General features: G+C 41.8%; 1 protein-coding gene across 3 annotated transcripts in view; it reads left to right on the forward strand.

The window, feature by feature from the left end:
* Positions 1-16,582, forward strand: part of EPN2 (epsin 2) — a 46,164-nt gene that overhangs the window by 15,377 nt on the left and 14,205 nt on the right. For all 3 annotated transcript variants that reach the window (XM_030481925.1, XM_030481927.1, XM_030481926.2), the window contains exons 2-3: positions 4,900-5,674; positions 16,363-16,475. In XM_030481925.1, the coding sequence (XP_030337785.1) occupies positions 5,080-5,674; positions 16,363-16,475 (708 nt within the window). In that variant the 5' untranslated portion in view covers positions 4,900-5,079. The remainder of the gene's footprint in view (positions 1-4,899; positions 5,675-16,362; positions 16,476-16,582) is intronic.

A 16,582-nucleotide genomic window follows, 5' to 3' on the forward strand; every position in this document is an offset into this window, starting at 1 on the left:
CTAACACACATGTTGTCTATAATACTATTAATTAAAATTTTATAGATATTTCTGGTGAACTTCTTATCTTTAATGCTAATTTTCACACTTTTTATTGCCCCTTTGATATGTACTTAATGTATTTCCGGTCCATACTTAACTGGACTGTGTCTGTATTTACCTTTAGGCTTGATCTGAAGGGTGTTATATCAGTGCAGACAAACCCTGGTTTGAGTTTTACGTTCCAGAGAGCTGAATGGCTTCTGCTGTCTATAGGTGGATTTATTTGTATCGCTCTTTCTTTGAACTAAGTTTATGAAGGACTTTGTGGCTTGGCTTCATTTCTGTGTTAGTCTTAGCAAATTGAAGATGGTTTCCTCATGTAGATTTTATTTACTGAGTTCAACCTCTTGTGAGAGAGAGCTGTTGAGAGGTTCACTCAAGATTTCCTTCTGTCTCTATGTTGTATATAGAAAAGCACCATGAGAATTCAGGGGGGATATTTGTGTAATGAAACTGTTGGAATAGGAGAAAGGAAATGGGGCATTCCCTGTCAGGTTACTTATAATAGCACAGTTGAGCTTCACTTCTTGTCTTGTGTTCTTTTCTATCTATTTAAAGATGACAGGGTAGTCATAAAACAGAGAAAATGGCTCGTAAGGACCAAGGAAGAGAAAACAAGGAAGGCTCACCCAAGCTGAACAAGACTAACTCCCTCTTCCCCTCTCTGTTGAACCTTTTAAAGAGCTCTGTTCTGATAGCTCTTAGCTGATAGCCCTTTTCCTGTTGTGAGCAAGGAACAGCAGCTTTCCTCAACCAGTCTTGCTTGCTGCTTTCTTTGCAACTGTATTGTTAAAAATGCAAACTCACGCTTTTGCTGACGTCGCAAGTGCATTGTACTTCCTTGTGGTTTGTTGGGAGAACTTGATTCACTGAGGTCTTTGGGGGGAAAAAAGACTTTCTAGGTAAGTATTTGGTCATGTATTAGAAATGGTTTCTCACTTTCATGCAGTGAGGCTATTTGGCTTTCGGATCTCTTTAATCATAAGATTGGCTGTTACAGTGCTCCGAGACCTGTAATAATCAAGTAAAATGTGTCTTTGGTATGGTGTGGAGGCAGGGGGTTTATAAAGGAGATACTGAAAGACAGACAGGGTTCTTAGTGAGGGTTACTGCTACTGCCAGAACAGTTGTCTTGAATATCGGTACAGCTAGATGGGGGGTAGAAGTCCATCTTTCCACTCCACTTTTAATGGAGTAACATGAAGTTTAGAACAGATTGTCTCCAGTGGGTGAAAAGTAGAATAGGATTGGAAAATATGTCTTTCAAGAAAAAGAAAGAATAGATGTAATGGGATTCTCATTAAATGCCTTTGTTTCCATGAATCAAAGATGGGAAGGTGAAGATCCACATCAGCATCAATGGACTGATGGTTTTCAAGTCTGTTACAGAGTAACAAGTGAAATCTTTAATTTTCTGGGAGAGTGAAAAATGTTCATTTCCCTTAATCCAGTGTGTTTTCTCTCTGCTTGAAATGTTTACATTTGTTTCCCAAAGCTCTACTCCAGACTTGCTCTCTCTAGTAGCCGTCTTCAGAAGCTTCACTCTAGCAATGCTTCCAGTTTGGGGAATGGTGCTGCCATAAATTTGGCTCCCTGCACATGTGTGTACTCAAAGTTCACTTGCTTTCAGGCTGTAGCTGTGTTGGTAATTCAACTAAGAAATCCTAAATGTAAACCAAAGCAAAGGGTTCTGTCCAAACCATTTCTGCACTCACTGAGGCTGTAACTTTTCTTTTGCTTCTTGCCTGCACTTTACAGCAAACCCATGAATATTTTTCCATCATTTAGCTACAGGCTATGTGGAGAGCACATCAGGGCCTTGGCTCCTGCTTTCTTCGTTTGGTTTCTTCTTTGAAAGCAGGTGTATGAGTTCCTAGTGTGTGTAGTTGGGCAGGAATAAAGGCTTTTTGCTTTCTGGTGCTGTTTTTTGGATCTTGACAGCTTTATGTTGAACCAGCTCCTTCAAAAGCAAGACCAGGGTTGGATCACTTTTACTCTTCTCACAGCCTGCCTTGCAGCAACGTTTGTGACCGTGTTGCTCTGCAGCCTGCTCACCTCTCTAATTCAACAGAAAACAAACCAGGGCTCTAAAGCTTATTTTCTACCAGATCTTAAGTTGATCACTTTTCCTGTGCTGTTGTGTAAGATTTGATGCAAGAGAGAGAAAGGGGAAGCGGCTACAGGGTTGGGAGGCCACTGGGTTTGGTGCTGGCTTACAATTAGCTTGGCATGGCATGCGACATTGCACCCTGATTATCTGTGTCCCTGTTTATGTTGTGATTATGATTCATTCCTCAGGTATTTGTTTCACAGGCCAAGTTGGTGGTGTTTAGGACTAGGAGGTGTTGCCATGTACTGTAAAATTTACCTTTCCAAAAACCATGTGTGATGTTGAAACGATCTTTCAAAAGCTTGTGAAGTTGTAACAAGTAATAAACCAAACTTCTCTATTCTTCTTTGGTTGGGGAGGTACACATAGGTGAGGCATTTGCTTGTATATTTTGGTTTCCTAGAGGCCTCTTATCCCTGGCCTCTAAAGAAACAAAACTCATAAGAATGTTTTCCAGAGATTTTCAGTGGGTTAAAAGACAGGAAACAGGGTTAGGAGTAAATGGTTGGTTCTCACAGTGAAAGGTTATTCCCAGTGAAGTGTCCTGCTGAAGATGAGTGCTCATCCAAATACACCCTTTTCCAGATGATTTCTGAATAATGAGGTGGCTAAATTGAACCAAATTAGTCAAATTTGAAATAGATTTTGAATTGAAGGATGGAAGATCTGCTGAGTGGTAAAATGGCAGGTGAAATGGCCTCATCACATTCGCATAGGGAGAGGAAATGAGCTTGGTTTCATGTGCACGAGTAGAGGTACAACTACCAAAAGACAAGTAGACTTCAGAAAGTATTTGATGAAGAATGGGGAATCCTAAGCAGTAAATCACTCTGTTGTGGTATAAACTTGTTACTGCCAACTCTGAAGTGCAGAGTGCTTGGAACTGTGTATATGTCAAGAAATGGAAGTGTAATACATGCATGGAAAGACATCAGGAATGATTGGAGATATGGAGCAGCTTCTAAATAGAGGGATTGAATTTTGGGAGATCCTCAGTTCAGAAGGCGTTGTCCAATTTCCATAAAATCGTGAGTGACATAAAGAAGCTGAAGGTGACTTGTTCTTTCTTGAAAAGCATCCCCTCTGTCTACAGCTTGGGGGACTTAATATCCAAGGTTAAAATAAGCTGAAGTACTTGTGTACTTGCTGAGGGTGAAATGCGAAACACAAGTGGCTTCAAAAAAGGGGTTGGAAAAGCCACAGTGTGCCCATTGCTGGCTATAGATCCTCTGCAACAGGTTGCATCTAAGATGCACAAGACATCAGGCAAGGGAGTATATATGTTTGTATAGTTGTTACATGAGGATTTGTGCCTGAGGTTGTTGGGCTTTTGATGGACTTTTTATCATACTGGTCTAGGAGGCTTTGATTTCATGTTATTTAGTGCTTTTCTGGTCAGGTGACAGGCTCAGTCCTTATGGGGGGATTGCATTCTTCTGTTCCGGGATCCATATCATCAGTACATCAGCTTTGGTATATGCCTTTATGGTAAGAAAGTCATCACGGAGCTGCATGTTGTCCAAGCTGACACTTAGTTCTGCTTTCATTCTAAATGGCACCAGAGCAATTTGAAGAATGATAACAATGTCAGGCTGGAAATCTGTGCTTTGCTTCTCTCTGGTGCCTTTTGTAAGTGATACTGTTGCTTCTGCAGTGTTTGGAGAAACATTGTTAGAGGACATCTTGACTGTGCATTTGCTATTAAACATGGCAAGTTCCCTGACAGGATCAGTGCTTAGTGTTCATGCAACTGGCGGATATCAAAGACTATTCTGTGTTAATGTAAGAGCAAAATCTGCCAGTTTACTCCAGTAATGTATTCTGAAGCTTAATAGGCCTCTGTTTACTTGAAATAGTGACCTTAAATAACTAACTGAAACAGCTTTCCAGCTCCCCAGCTTGCCCTTGGGGGTTCTTGCCAGTCATTTTGGCTTTACAATTCCATTTTCATATAATTAAAACTTCTTCTGTGCTGTGTGAAAGACACACAGAGCAGGAGCTGTGGAAGACACACAGAGCAGAAGCTGTGGATGTGCTGGGTGTTGTCAAACATACAAAGTAAATGCATTTGGAAGAATAACTTCTCCTCTAATCTGCTTAACTTTAAAGGTCACCTTCAGTTGGAGGGTGTCATTCTGGTGCTCGCTTCTCTTCCCTACCTCTCAACTGAATGCAGAGCCTTCTTCAAGATCTCTGCCCTGAAACTGAGTGTGCTTTAAGCTAACCTGAGGTTTCAGGAATAGCTTGCTTCATTTTGGGGCAGTTTGCTGATTCTCTCAGTACTCAGATTCCTGCAGCAGTGGTGGCAGGCTGCAGTTGTCAGCTCCTAGAGAGAAGCTAATGACTGCCTAAGCATGGAATTTCTAATGTAATTTTGCCTCTTTACAAGCCAGCATGGTAATTTCTGTAATTAAAACTCCTAGGTAGGTTTTACCATGTTGGAAACTGAATCCCTAAGTGATTTCTTGGACTTTATTTCTGTTTTGCTTGTTGAATTTTGCATTTGCATAAGCCTGGACACCTTCCTGCTTTGGTTTTGTTCGGCGGTTCAGGTTTTTAATCTAAAGTGTTTAATATTACTGCTGAGAAGAGCAAGTAGCTTCCAAAATCAAATGTCTAGAAGAAATTACGGGAGAAAATTCATCAGTTACACTTCTGAGTAATTTTCCTAGAGTTCTGTAGGTTGCTTTCCACATAGGAACAATTAAAGACACAACTAACGTGCTTTGTTTTCTTCCCTTACTCAGGTCATGATTTTCATTTTCTCGTGTCATTCTCTTGAAGAGAGGAAATGATTGTAGTGGAACGTGTTACAAATAAGCCACTGATCCGGAGCCTTCTCAGTGCAGAAACATTGATAGAAGAGCAGATATAGCCCTTTTTTTGTTTGTGTTCTGGGATCTGTCTTCTGAAAAAGGGAAATAAAGATGACGACTTCGTCTATTAGGCGGCAGATGAAGAACATCGTGAACAATTATTCAGAGGCCGAAATAAAAGTTCGGGAAGCAACTTCCAATGACCCGTGGGGTCCTTCCAGTTCACTCATGACTGAAATAGCAGATCTGACTTACAATGTGGTGGCCTTTTCTGAGATTATGAGCATGATCTGGAAACGACTGAATGACCATGGCAAGAACTGGCGACACGTGTACAAGGCCCTGACTCTGTTAGATTACCTGATCAAAACTGGATCGGAGCGAGTGGCACAGCAGTGTAAAGAGAATATTTTTGCTATCCAGACATTGAAAGATTTTCAGTATATTGATCGAGATGGTAAAGACCAGGGCATCAATGTGAGGGAGAAATCCAAGCAGCTGGTATCTCTTCTGAAGGATGATGAGCGACTCAAGACAGAGAGGGCCCAAGCCCTGAAGACCAAAGAACGCATGGCTCAGGTGGCCACTGGAGTGGGTAGCAATCAGATCACCTTTGGCCGTGGCTCCAGTCAGCCAAACCTATCCACCAGCTACTCAGAGCAAGAATATGGGAAGTCTGGAGGATCCCCAGCATCTTACCATGGCTGTAAGTACAAATACACATGCACAAAAGAGCGTTTTCTTCCTTTTCCTTTGAGACATTTTGTACTCTCTACGACTACCTGGTGGTGGCTGGTCTCTTCTCCCAAGTAACAGGTGATAGGACAAGAGGAAACAGCCTAAAGCCGCACCAGGGGAGGTTTAGATGGAGATGAGGAACAATTCCTTCCCCAAAGGGTGCTCAGGCATTGGAACAGGCTGCCCAGGGCAGTGCTGGAGTCACTGTCCCTGGGAGTGTTCACACACCGCGTAGACGAGGCCCTCAGTGCCGTGGGTTAGTGGTGGCCTTGGCAGTGCTGGGCAACAGTTGGACTTGATGAGCTCAAAGGTCTTCTCCAACCTGGTTCATTCTCTGATTCTGATTTGCTTGTTAGACATGAGAGTACATGGTGCCTGCTAGGATGATTAGTATGCTGACTGCAGGGAGCTTTTTGCACTGGCTCAGTCTTTGTAGGTCTGCTCGGTGGCACTAATGTCTCTTCAAATGACTGGTTAAATATTTGTTTTGGAGAGGGTGTGTGTATTCATGTACATCAGTTTAAAAAGCAGTTGTTTACCTTCAGTTCCCTAAAGGTAGCATTGTCAAGCTGCTTTTGTGAACATGTTCCAGTATTTGATGTGATAAACCCCCAGTCTCAGCAGGGAGATGGTGAATTGATTTTGGTTTGGTTGTTTCTGGTTTTAAAAGTGCTTGAAAAATTGTTCTGTTGAGTTCTTTTTGTTAGGTATAATTCAAGAAAAAACGAGAAATACAGACTATTTCCTGCATCAGTTTGCGACTTTCTTTCTGTTGCTGCTATTTTACTTTGGGAAGAGTATTGGCATTTAATTTCCTTTATTGCTTGCCCAGCAGTTCTTAGAGTAATAATGCTTTGAATATGTCTTGTGTTTAAATATTTACACTATCACCATTTGGTATGCAAGTATCAGTACTAAACACTGCATTTCATTCTTAAAAACTTCATACAGTGCTGTGGGAAGAATGGATTCTTTATAGCACTGCTTGAGGGAACTCCCTGTCATGTTAGGAGGAGGCCTGATTTGGCACTAAATCTTTCTTAATATAAGTAATGATCTGATGAAAGCTGCTTTGGCTGGAATGTCAGTGGTTGTGGTCTAATTCTGAAGGAAAAATCTTGTCTTTAAATGAATGCTTATAGTGTGTGGAGGACTTAAACTGAGCCAGTGTGGTGAATCAATTGAGCACCAGTTGGAAGGATCTGTGGTTTGTCATGTCCTGTGTCCCAAAGAGCTGCTCAAATTAGAAATCCCTGGATGGGGTCAGTACCCCCAACGTGGATTTCTGTGGAAGGCAGTAGGATGTAGCAGGACGAATGAAGCTAGAGATGAAGAAAATCTCTGTCCATGTAAAGCTATGGAGAAGAGCAGGAAAAATTGGTTCAAAAGGAGATATTTTTGGGATGCAGGGTTCCAAAAAAGTGCATCAAGGTTTCCAGGTATGAGAATTTTCATTTTAATGAGCAGTGGATTAACAAACATCATAGTTTTCCTGTAATAACTGGACTCGAGCATTGTTTCAGTGTGGATTTTTAAAGGAGAACATGTATATTCTTATGACAGCAATAACATTTTTGGCTCTTGAGGTCTGTAGATCTACAGACAACAAAAAAAATTCTTAATTTAGGAGGTAGCTTGAAATAATGTTGGTTTTACCTTACTGATGGACTGCAGTAATAGTCAGTAAGGTTTGCTGAGCACACCTTTGGTTTGTTCCACAGGGTTATTTCTTCACTGGGTCTTAACTGTAATTAGTGCATGTAACTATTGTTTGTCATGTTAAATGCTACCAGAGGCTTCAAACTGTGCCTCACAGCAGGGATTGAGCAATGCAGGGTGTGTTCCTGAGTTGGTGTTCCTTGGATACTGTAAGAATTGTGATGGGGGACAAGATGTCAAGAAGCAAGTGTGGTTATTCTCTCAGCACAGGGTGTTGATTTACTGGATGCTCTCATTTGCCTGTGGATGACTTTGATGTATATCTCTCTTTGCAGGATTGCTTTTGAGGTAATGATTTCTTAATCTATCTTTCTCCTCCCCCGTAAGCATGTACCTAAGAAGCTTTAGAAATCTCAGGGTTGTTTTTCCCTTTAGGTTCTTCTCTCATTGTAGACTACCTTGGACTGAATTCTCTATCAGCAAAAATGCAGATGGTTGTTAGTTTTTATGGTCTGTATCTTTTGAAGTTCTAATGTTTCTTCTATGGTTTTATTGAGTAAAGCAAAGCAATCCAGCACCTTACAAAACAGCTGTGCTCAGTGCTTCTGATAATGGCAAACTTTGTCCTTCATCCGAGGAAACAAGGAAAGGAGTTTCATCAAAATCCAGACCTTGAATCTCTTACATAAATTCTTGTTATTCCTGTGCCTTCTAAATTTAATGGAAAAGATGCTTTTCATTATTTAAAGTGAAAAAGATTGTATCCATCCCTGTTTGTTTTATTCTAGAACGATAGCTTTCTTTTGTTCTGAAAATATGGATTGGGTGTAATATGTAAAAGGCATTAAGTTATGCTGAGCTCCTGGGAAATCCTCTCCTTCTAACAGTACTAAGATGCGGTTGCTGCGCTGTATATTCTGGCAAAATTCTCTTTCATTCCTCTGAGCCTTTGAAGAGGAGATCAGAGGCATTTAGATTTGCGACCTCTAGCATGAGATTTGCCTATTAAAAATGTACATCCACCCTCTTTGCTAAATATTGAGCATGTCTTAGGAACATTCAAATATAAATAAAGTTTGGGAGAGTGAAACAACAGCCTTTTCCCCACCAGAGCTAAATGAAATGTTTCATCTCTCAGTGGTTTGGTATTAGCGTGTTTTACTTTTGTTCCTTGCTGGATGCAAGGGGTGGGGATTGCAGGTTTTGGGAATGCATTCCCCTGACTCGAAAAGATTGTGTTTGGCTATAAAATCTCCTCATTTTTGATACTTTCCTGCTGAGGAAAAGAAGCCTGAGCTGGCTGGAAGAGCTTAATAGTTTCTGCAGGACAGATCACTAAGGGAACAAATAACTTCCAGTGGATAACATGTCTGGATTGTGTGTGAGGGATCTCTTCCCCCTCCTGTCAGTTACTGAAAATGCAATATTAGATACATCAGTGGACCCTTTTTTGTTCCATTTCTTCAGGGTGTTGCATTAGTTCACTGTATAGCATTGGCTGTTAACATCAAACTGCTGCTCTTCTCCAGCTTCTTCAGCGCGTGTGTAGGCTGGTGTCTGACAGTGCACGTAGGAATGGGGTTTTGTATTTGATGGTGAGCCAGAAAGGTTTTTCTTGTAGAGTTGCTGGTCTTTGTGTCCCAAATTTATCCTTTATGAGAAAATAAAAGCAGTATTGACAGCCTGTCTTGAATTCAAGATGGAAAAGTATCTCTTGACTGATCTGCCGTCACCCTTCACTGCTGCACCATCACCCTTCACTGCTGCAGGCAGGACACGCTAGTAAATAAGGACATTTCTCCCTGTCTCCTCACAGATATGTTCATCTCATCTCTAACAATCCTTTAGAACCCCTGGAAAGTGAAATGGTGAAGTCGGAGAGGTTTTAATAAAATCCTTTCCCCCAAAGCTTTGCCTTGATGACTTTGTTGGCCCTGAAGAGCTCCGTGCTGTAAAGCTTGTGTAATTCTAGGGAGTGCTTTATTACTCACTATCAATGCAAACATTTGTAGAAGTATCACTCTGGTTTTGCTATCTAGTCTCATAATCTGTGAATTGAAGCCAAGACAGAGATTGTAAAGCTGAACAAAAATAAAGCTCCTCCCAACCTCCATCTTGTCAACATACTGGAGACAATTGGCTGTCTTCCAGCTTTAAACCAAGGGCAATATATATATTCACATTAGGAGCTATTAAATATGCCATGACAAAATACATGGAAGTTTGTATTTCTTTTGGAAAATGTGTAAATTGCATGGAATTGCATGAAATCTGATATCAGGCCTTATTTCATGTTAAAGGAATGTTCTTGGGCTGAAATAAATCTCCTGGGGAGAGGAGGGGATATAAGGTCAATATTTGAGATCTTTTGGGGGCAATAGTTCTCTACCCTTAAGCTGACTTTGTGTCTAAATACTGTCTTTATGCTAGTCACCCCGCTTTGGAAACGTCTTGTTCCTATCCTTGTTTCATCTACAGCTGACCACTTAAATAGGATTCTGGATTTATGCATAGGGGAAAGTAGGGTGTTCTTAATATAGACCTCTTAAGTCTGAACTGTGATGCTGTTTCAAGCCTGGGAGTTTATTTGTTATAATGATATATAACATGTTATAACATGTAACATATGTTATAAGATAAAGTCCTTCATCTAGTAACTATCTTTTAAAGTATTCTTTCAGCAGAGGACTGGAGTCATCAGCACAGCAGAAGTATAACCCACAGTCACTGCTGTGTGTGGCAGACAGTTTAGGGTACATGCCCAACGCTGTGCTTGAGCACCTGCAGAAGCTCTTAGGAGACAGGGCAGGAGTGTGGGGACTTAGGTTACCTTGTTCTCCCTCAGCCATCCAGGGAGCAGGTTAGTGTTCTCTTCATCAGGCCTATCCAGGTTTTCCCAGTTGGGGCTGCTCAGGGAGCAGCAGTGCAGTCTGCTGCAGCTGCCTGTGATTGGGGTGCTCTAAGAGTCAGAAAAATGATGGAAAAAATACTATACTTGGAGGGAAGTGAGTGACAAAGCCAATTCTTTGGCACCCCTGCCCCCAGAGATACTGTCTTTGAATTAGTTTCAACTTTGAAGGATCCTCGTCTCCCTCTACTGCCTTCATGTTTTAAACCTAAGTTTACTGAAGCTCTGCTTTTTGAAGAAGTCCCATCCTATTATCCCTAAACCAGGACCTCCCTGTGTTATTTTGGGTCGTACACATGTCCTTTTCCTTTCCTTTGTCCATCTGCTGCCTTGGGTTTGGCCTGCACTTAGAAGAAACGTTGGCAGAGCAAGATGGGGGTGTGTTTTAATGTCCTGGTTCCATTTACACAACTGCAGCAGAGTAGGAACAACGTGCACAGTGTGACCTGGTTTGAGAGGAGCACTTTGCCCAGAGGTAGGCTGCTTGGCTGGGAAATCAGATCCATTATACATGCAGCCTAGTTGATAAAAGATTGGTGAAAGGTGGACTGAAAAGGGCTTTTATGGATCTTGGGGAATGCCAAAGTCTGTTCACCTCACCTGTGAAGATTTTGGGAGCAATTTTCTTCAGTACAAAGAACAAGTTTTAGTATTTCCAGTGATTATGCACATGAAGTTGACTCATTATTTAAAACCAGCTTTGTGTAACATCAGCAAATTTGTGTTCACTCACCTATTTCAGCTTTGTCTCCCCTTTGCCTGGAGTACAGAATAATGCAGAGGAATGACTTGGGTTTGGCACTGTAGGAAATTCAGAATGCTCTTTTTAAAGCTTTGGTTAGGTTTTTTTGTGTTCTCTATCTTTGCAGGTTGGAATAGATCTCTGGCCTTCCATTTTAGTCAGGGAATATATGGCATATCATCCAGCAATGAATCTGGATGAGCTGCGTGGATGATTTCTGTAGTTAGAGGTGTTAAAGGAATGTGGTAGACTTCTGTGTTTTATCCATCAGACGTCACTTGCCAACCTGATTTAATCCTCTCCTCATACTTCTATTTTTCTGGTGCTCTAAATAAAGGTGGGAGCTGCTGTCAGTGTAACCAGGCTTCTGTAGTTGCAGTGAATTATCTGACTATTAAGAAGAGCACAGGGATCACCTGAGAAAAAAACCAAAGCTGCTCTTGAACCAAAGCTGAAGGATTTGTTCAGCATTAAATGAGTTTGAATTGCTCTATCTGCTTCAGTGCAATTAGAAATCATGCAGTGAAGCTGATACACTCCACCTTGTCACATTCAGAGGTGCTATTAGTTCTCTTCTTGTGTTTGAAAGGTCTCTTTGATTCCCAGTGGAAAGATGCAGTACACAATTCCCTCTAGATTAAGCAGTTTGCATGTGCCCTTTTATAATCTGAGAGGTTAGATTGGCTTTTTGAAAGCTTTATTTGAATAGTCTTTCAGTTGAAGGCAAATAAATGGGGTCTCCACTTGGTTCCCAAGTGAATTGCTATCAGTTTGTAAGTTCTTCCCTTGATATTATTCTAATTTTTCAAGTCAGCTTTGGTTTTGTCTACCTCTGTAGGCGTACCCATTGAGTGAGGAAGTAGGTTTTCTATGTGAAGAAATGTGACTAAGAACTGAATGCTCTTCTAAAGAAATGCAAATGATAAAGCTTATTTTGCGTGTCACTCTGTGCCATCACCTGGTCTGGAGTGACACAGAAATCCAACAGACAAAAACCACCAAAACCCCAACCCAAAAACCCAAACACACACTTGTGAGTGAGAATCACAAGTGTCCAGGTTGGACGGGGCTTGGAGCAACTTGGTCTAGTGAAAGGTATCCCTGTGTGTGGCAGGGGGAATGGAACTAGATGAGCTCTTTAAGGTCCCTTCCAACCCAAACCATTCTATGATTCTAAACTACCCAGTCGAATTTTTATGATCTTTATCATTAAGATTGGCAGCAACTCTGCTTTCTAGCTGTGAACTGTATATACACTTAAGTCACTAACTTAACCAAACCCATAGACATCTACAGAGGGCTTTTAATATAGCCAAAAATGCAGTGAATTACCAGTAGGTATGGCTAAAAGACGTCATAGCCTCTACTAGAGACAGATGGTGGAGCAGAATCCTGCTTTAGTGATTAACTGAGGTTTTGGAAATCATTTCCATGCGCTGCAGCCAGTGTCTTGAGCCGGCAGCCCAGTGCTGCGGCTCCCTGCACAAGCAGATCCCCACACAGTTGCTTCTGGGCAGCCTTGAGGGAAACAAGATCTCCAAATTCTCCAAGCAGCAACAAAGCAGGGCTTAGCAGGTCAGAACTGATCTATTGAGGCCCATCTTACATAAACATCTGAGTTAACTGTCATGTGCTGGGGGATAAGAGATTCTTTGTGCGGCGGCGATACTGTTCCTAAGGCAATAACCTTTATGCTAGATCCTTGCAATTAAAACATTAATGCAGGATGAGGCCAGCATAGAAAGACAGTTAAAATACTGCAGGAATTCAGGAGTGAAGTTGCTGGATAAACCAGGTTACTCCCAAGAAGAGTGCTTTGAATTTCCCTTAATCCTTTTGTAGAAAATGTGCTGGCAGCTATTTAGTGTACATGGTTTTATAACCACTGCAGAATTTTAAATGTAAACCAGCAACATTTTAATCATAGAATGGTTTGGGTTGGAAGGGACCTTAAAACTCATCCAGTTTCAACCCCCTGCCACGGGCAGGGACACCTTCCACTAGAGCAGGTTGCTCCAAGCCCCTGTGTCCAACCTGGCCTTGAACACTGCCAGGGATGGGGCAGCCACAGCTTCTCTGGGCACCCTGTGCCAGTGCCTCAGCACCCTCACAGGGAAGAACTTCTAATATCTAATGTAAGTCTCCCTTCTGTCAGTTTAAAGCCATTCCCCCTTGTCCTGTCCCTACAGGCCCTTATGTAAAGCCCCTCTCCAGGTTTCTTGTAGCCGCTTTAGGCACCAGGAGCTGCTTTAAGGTCTTCCTGGAGCCTCCTCTTCTCCAGGCTGAACAAGCCCAGCTCTCTCATCCTCTCCGTAGGGGAGGCCCTTCAGCCCTGATTAACCTGCATCTGATTAATCTGTCAGTGTTTTTTAATGTGAGGCCCACGGAAGAATTTCAAGCTCTGAAGTGCCTTCTAGAGTTAATAAAGCCAAGGAGAATGAATTGCTGAAAAGCCTAGAAGTGAAAAGAAATAAGCTATATCTGTGAGACCCCTTATTATCTGTATTCAGATCCTGAATGCTGGTCTCTGTTGGGAGTTGTGAGGTAATGTAGCTCTCTGCCAAAGCAAGCCGGCCCTTCCCGTGCACGGCTGGAGGCGAGGACCCGCTGTAGGAGGGCGAGTAGAGGCTTGGAGTAGGATGCAGTCCCCTCTTCTCACAGCATTTTAGTGTAAAAATGCAATGTGCCATTAAAAGCTGAAACTGGTGAGCACTTTAGGTAGTCCTTTGTGTGGAAATGGAGGAAAATCGTCAGAATTAACCTATTTCACCTCATTTTGAAGCCATCAGCTTCTTTGTTGTTACAGAATATAGTTATGTCAACAGAGGTGGAAAACTCCTGTACAAAAGGAGTAGGAAATCACATTCTTCCCACAAATGCAGCTGAAGAAAGAGGAGAGCAGAAGGTGCACAGTCCAGTTGCCATCTGTTCTCAGGTGACTGTGCTGGTGACCCATTTGTATGCTTATCCAGCTTGGGGTTTAAACCAATTATGACTCTTCTTCTCTAACTCCTGCTGGAAAGCAGCTTCTTTCTATTTGCATCTCAAATTTATTCATGGTCAATTTATACCACTAGTTCTTGCCCCCTTCTCCCTCCATAGTGTTATTTAGCAACCTTAAACTGCTCAATCTTCTTTTTGCAAAGATAAACACATAAAATTTTCTCTGTGCTCAGAAGGGAAGTGTTTCCCCATCATTTCTGTTTTGAAATCAGCTGTCTTGGACTTGATTTCTGGTATGTCAAATGAATTCTGACTAATGCTTTGATGCAGTAGAGCTCATGCTAGTAATAGCTGTATGAGGTTAGTGTGTGTGTTAGTACTAAAGTAGGTTCTGTCCAACTCTGCCACTTGCAGTTGATGCCCCCAGTTAGCAGGAGGTGGGCATCAAAGAACTGAGTTTCCTTTCTCTCTTAGAACCTTCTGCATTTCTTTATTAGGTAATTTTTCTTAAGGTTGGTCTTCAAGCCAGTTCTTGAGAAACTGTTAGTAAGCTTCCTTGGTGGTGGGAAGTATGACTAAATCTCTTCTCCAGCTGGTTCTTTACCTATTTCAGTTCTTACGCTACCCTCTGCTTGACAGTAACATCCTATTCAGCATCAGAAAACGCTTTGCTGTGTGCACGCTTTTCCTTTTGACTGACGCATGAGAGAAGGAAATCAGTGTTTCTGTCATGGACTGCCTTTTAGTAACCTTGTGTTTTCTTTTTAATTCTCTTTATTCTCATATTCAAGAATATTCAGATTTTTCAGACATTTGAAGGTTATATTTTCCATCCTCTCGGATGTCCTGTTATCTGACGCCCTGTTTATTCCTACTTTAAGTCTATTATAGTCTATATAATATATTAGAGAGCCTGTCTGTGACCATTGGAGCAAAAAGTACTCATTAAGCAGGCTAAATTTAGATACTTCATATAAGAAAGTTTGCAAAAGTAATAGGATAGAGGTATGAGTAATATCTTTAGGTGAAATAAGGAGCTTGTCTGGTTGGAGCTTCAGGATCAGCACGACGTGGAAGAATTGTCCTGAGTGATAAATGAATTCGTCCCTTTAGAAATGGAGTGGGATGGAATGGCACACTGGGTGTGTGGTGGAAAGGAAAGGTCAGTCCTCATTTACGGAGTGTCACCTTCCTTCTGGCCTGCTGGATGAGAGAGAAGGTGGCATTTTTTGTTTGATAATGTCATTTTTGCCTAAAACTGAGGGGGAGGCAAGACTGGAGTTAAAGTAGTGTCTGAAAAACTGGTTTTTTAGTTAGTTTGGCAGTCTAGTTTTTACCTGCCCCATAGCTGACCTGTTAACAAGGAACTTGATTTCTTTGAGCTTGACATCCAAGTTTAAAAATATGGTTCCTTTTTTCTTAAAAGTCAATACACATTTTGTCAGACTAGTGATTATTCCAACCATTAAATGCAACCTTCCATGCTGAAGTAAGAGAAGATTTCTGTGTGAGTGATCGGGATGCTAGAGAATTACCTGAGAGAACATAAAGAAATGTTTAATTACTGTGTAGTGATAAACCCACTAGTGTTGTCCCATTGGGATGGGAATTTCTGCGTGCTCCTGTGGTGATATCATCAGGAGATTTGTATGTTGAGAAATGGTGTATTTTAGCTGTCACACTTGACTGTTATTTGAGGAGTGGAGGGGATTACCAGCTAGTTCTGAGCTCACACAGGTCTTCATCCAAAGAAAGACCAACTGAAAACAAAACCCAAACCACCCCCCAACCTATACACCAAACTTTCCTTTCTCATAAGAGAATGCTATGGTATTCTTGTGAATTTGGAGGCTGAATAGCTGGCTTGTTTGTCTCAGGGCCTGCTTAGCAATAAGAATAGTTCTTTATCTATCCCATTAAGACTATTATTTTACAGAAAAGTGGGTGGTATCCAGTTTTACCCTGCTGTTGGCCAACTCCCAGCAAATCCTTACTGATGTTGGAAGATGGAGGAAACACCCGCAAATGTTTTCTTGAATTATGAATTCTATAGTTTTTTAAGTCTGTGTATTGCCTCTTGAAGTTCCAATGCTCTGAGACAGGGTATCAGCATTCATTGGTGATACTTCTTGATATCACAGCCCCACTAACACAAAAAGCCTTTGTTTTCCAGGAACATTTTTCCTTTAAAGCAATTGAACCATCTTGGAAAGTTTTCCCTGATTAATTGTTCTGGTTTATTAACCTCCCCCTTGGAGCTTTACCTCGGATGGGAGCTGATGGTGCTGGGGACCTTTGAGAAGGCTGTGTGGGAGTGGGGTGCTCTGCTCGGAGAAATAATCCAACCTGTTGTATCTTTGTGGTGTTTGGTGTGTTAAATTTGCTGGGGTTTGTCTCCCAACAGCTACATCCCCTCGAGTTTCCTCAGAGCTCGAGCAGGCCCGGCCTCAGACAAGTGGAGAAGAGGAGCTCCAACTGCAGCTCGCGCTGGCCATGAGCCGGGAAGTGGCGGAGCAGGTCAGTGCCCGTGTAGGTTTCCAAAGTGTCTGTGCTTTTCTAGTTGAGCTACAATGCTGGTTTTCTCAATGACAGCTTGGCTTTGCTCCAGGTGGAATAAGGGGGAG

Source organism: Strigops habroptila, chromosome 4 (assembly GCF_004027225.2).
Source record: "Strigops habroptila isolate Jane chromosome 4, bStrHab1.2.pri, whole genome shotgun sequence".
NCBI classification, from domain to species: Eukaryota; Metazoa; Chordata; class Aves; order Psittaciformes; family Psittacidae; genus Strigops; species Strigops habroptila.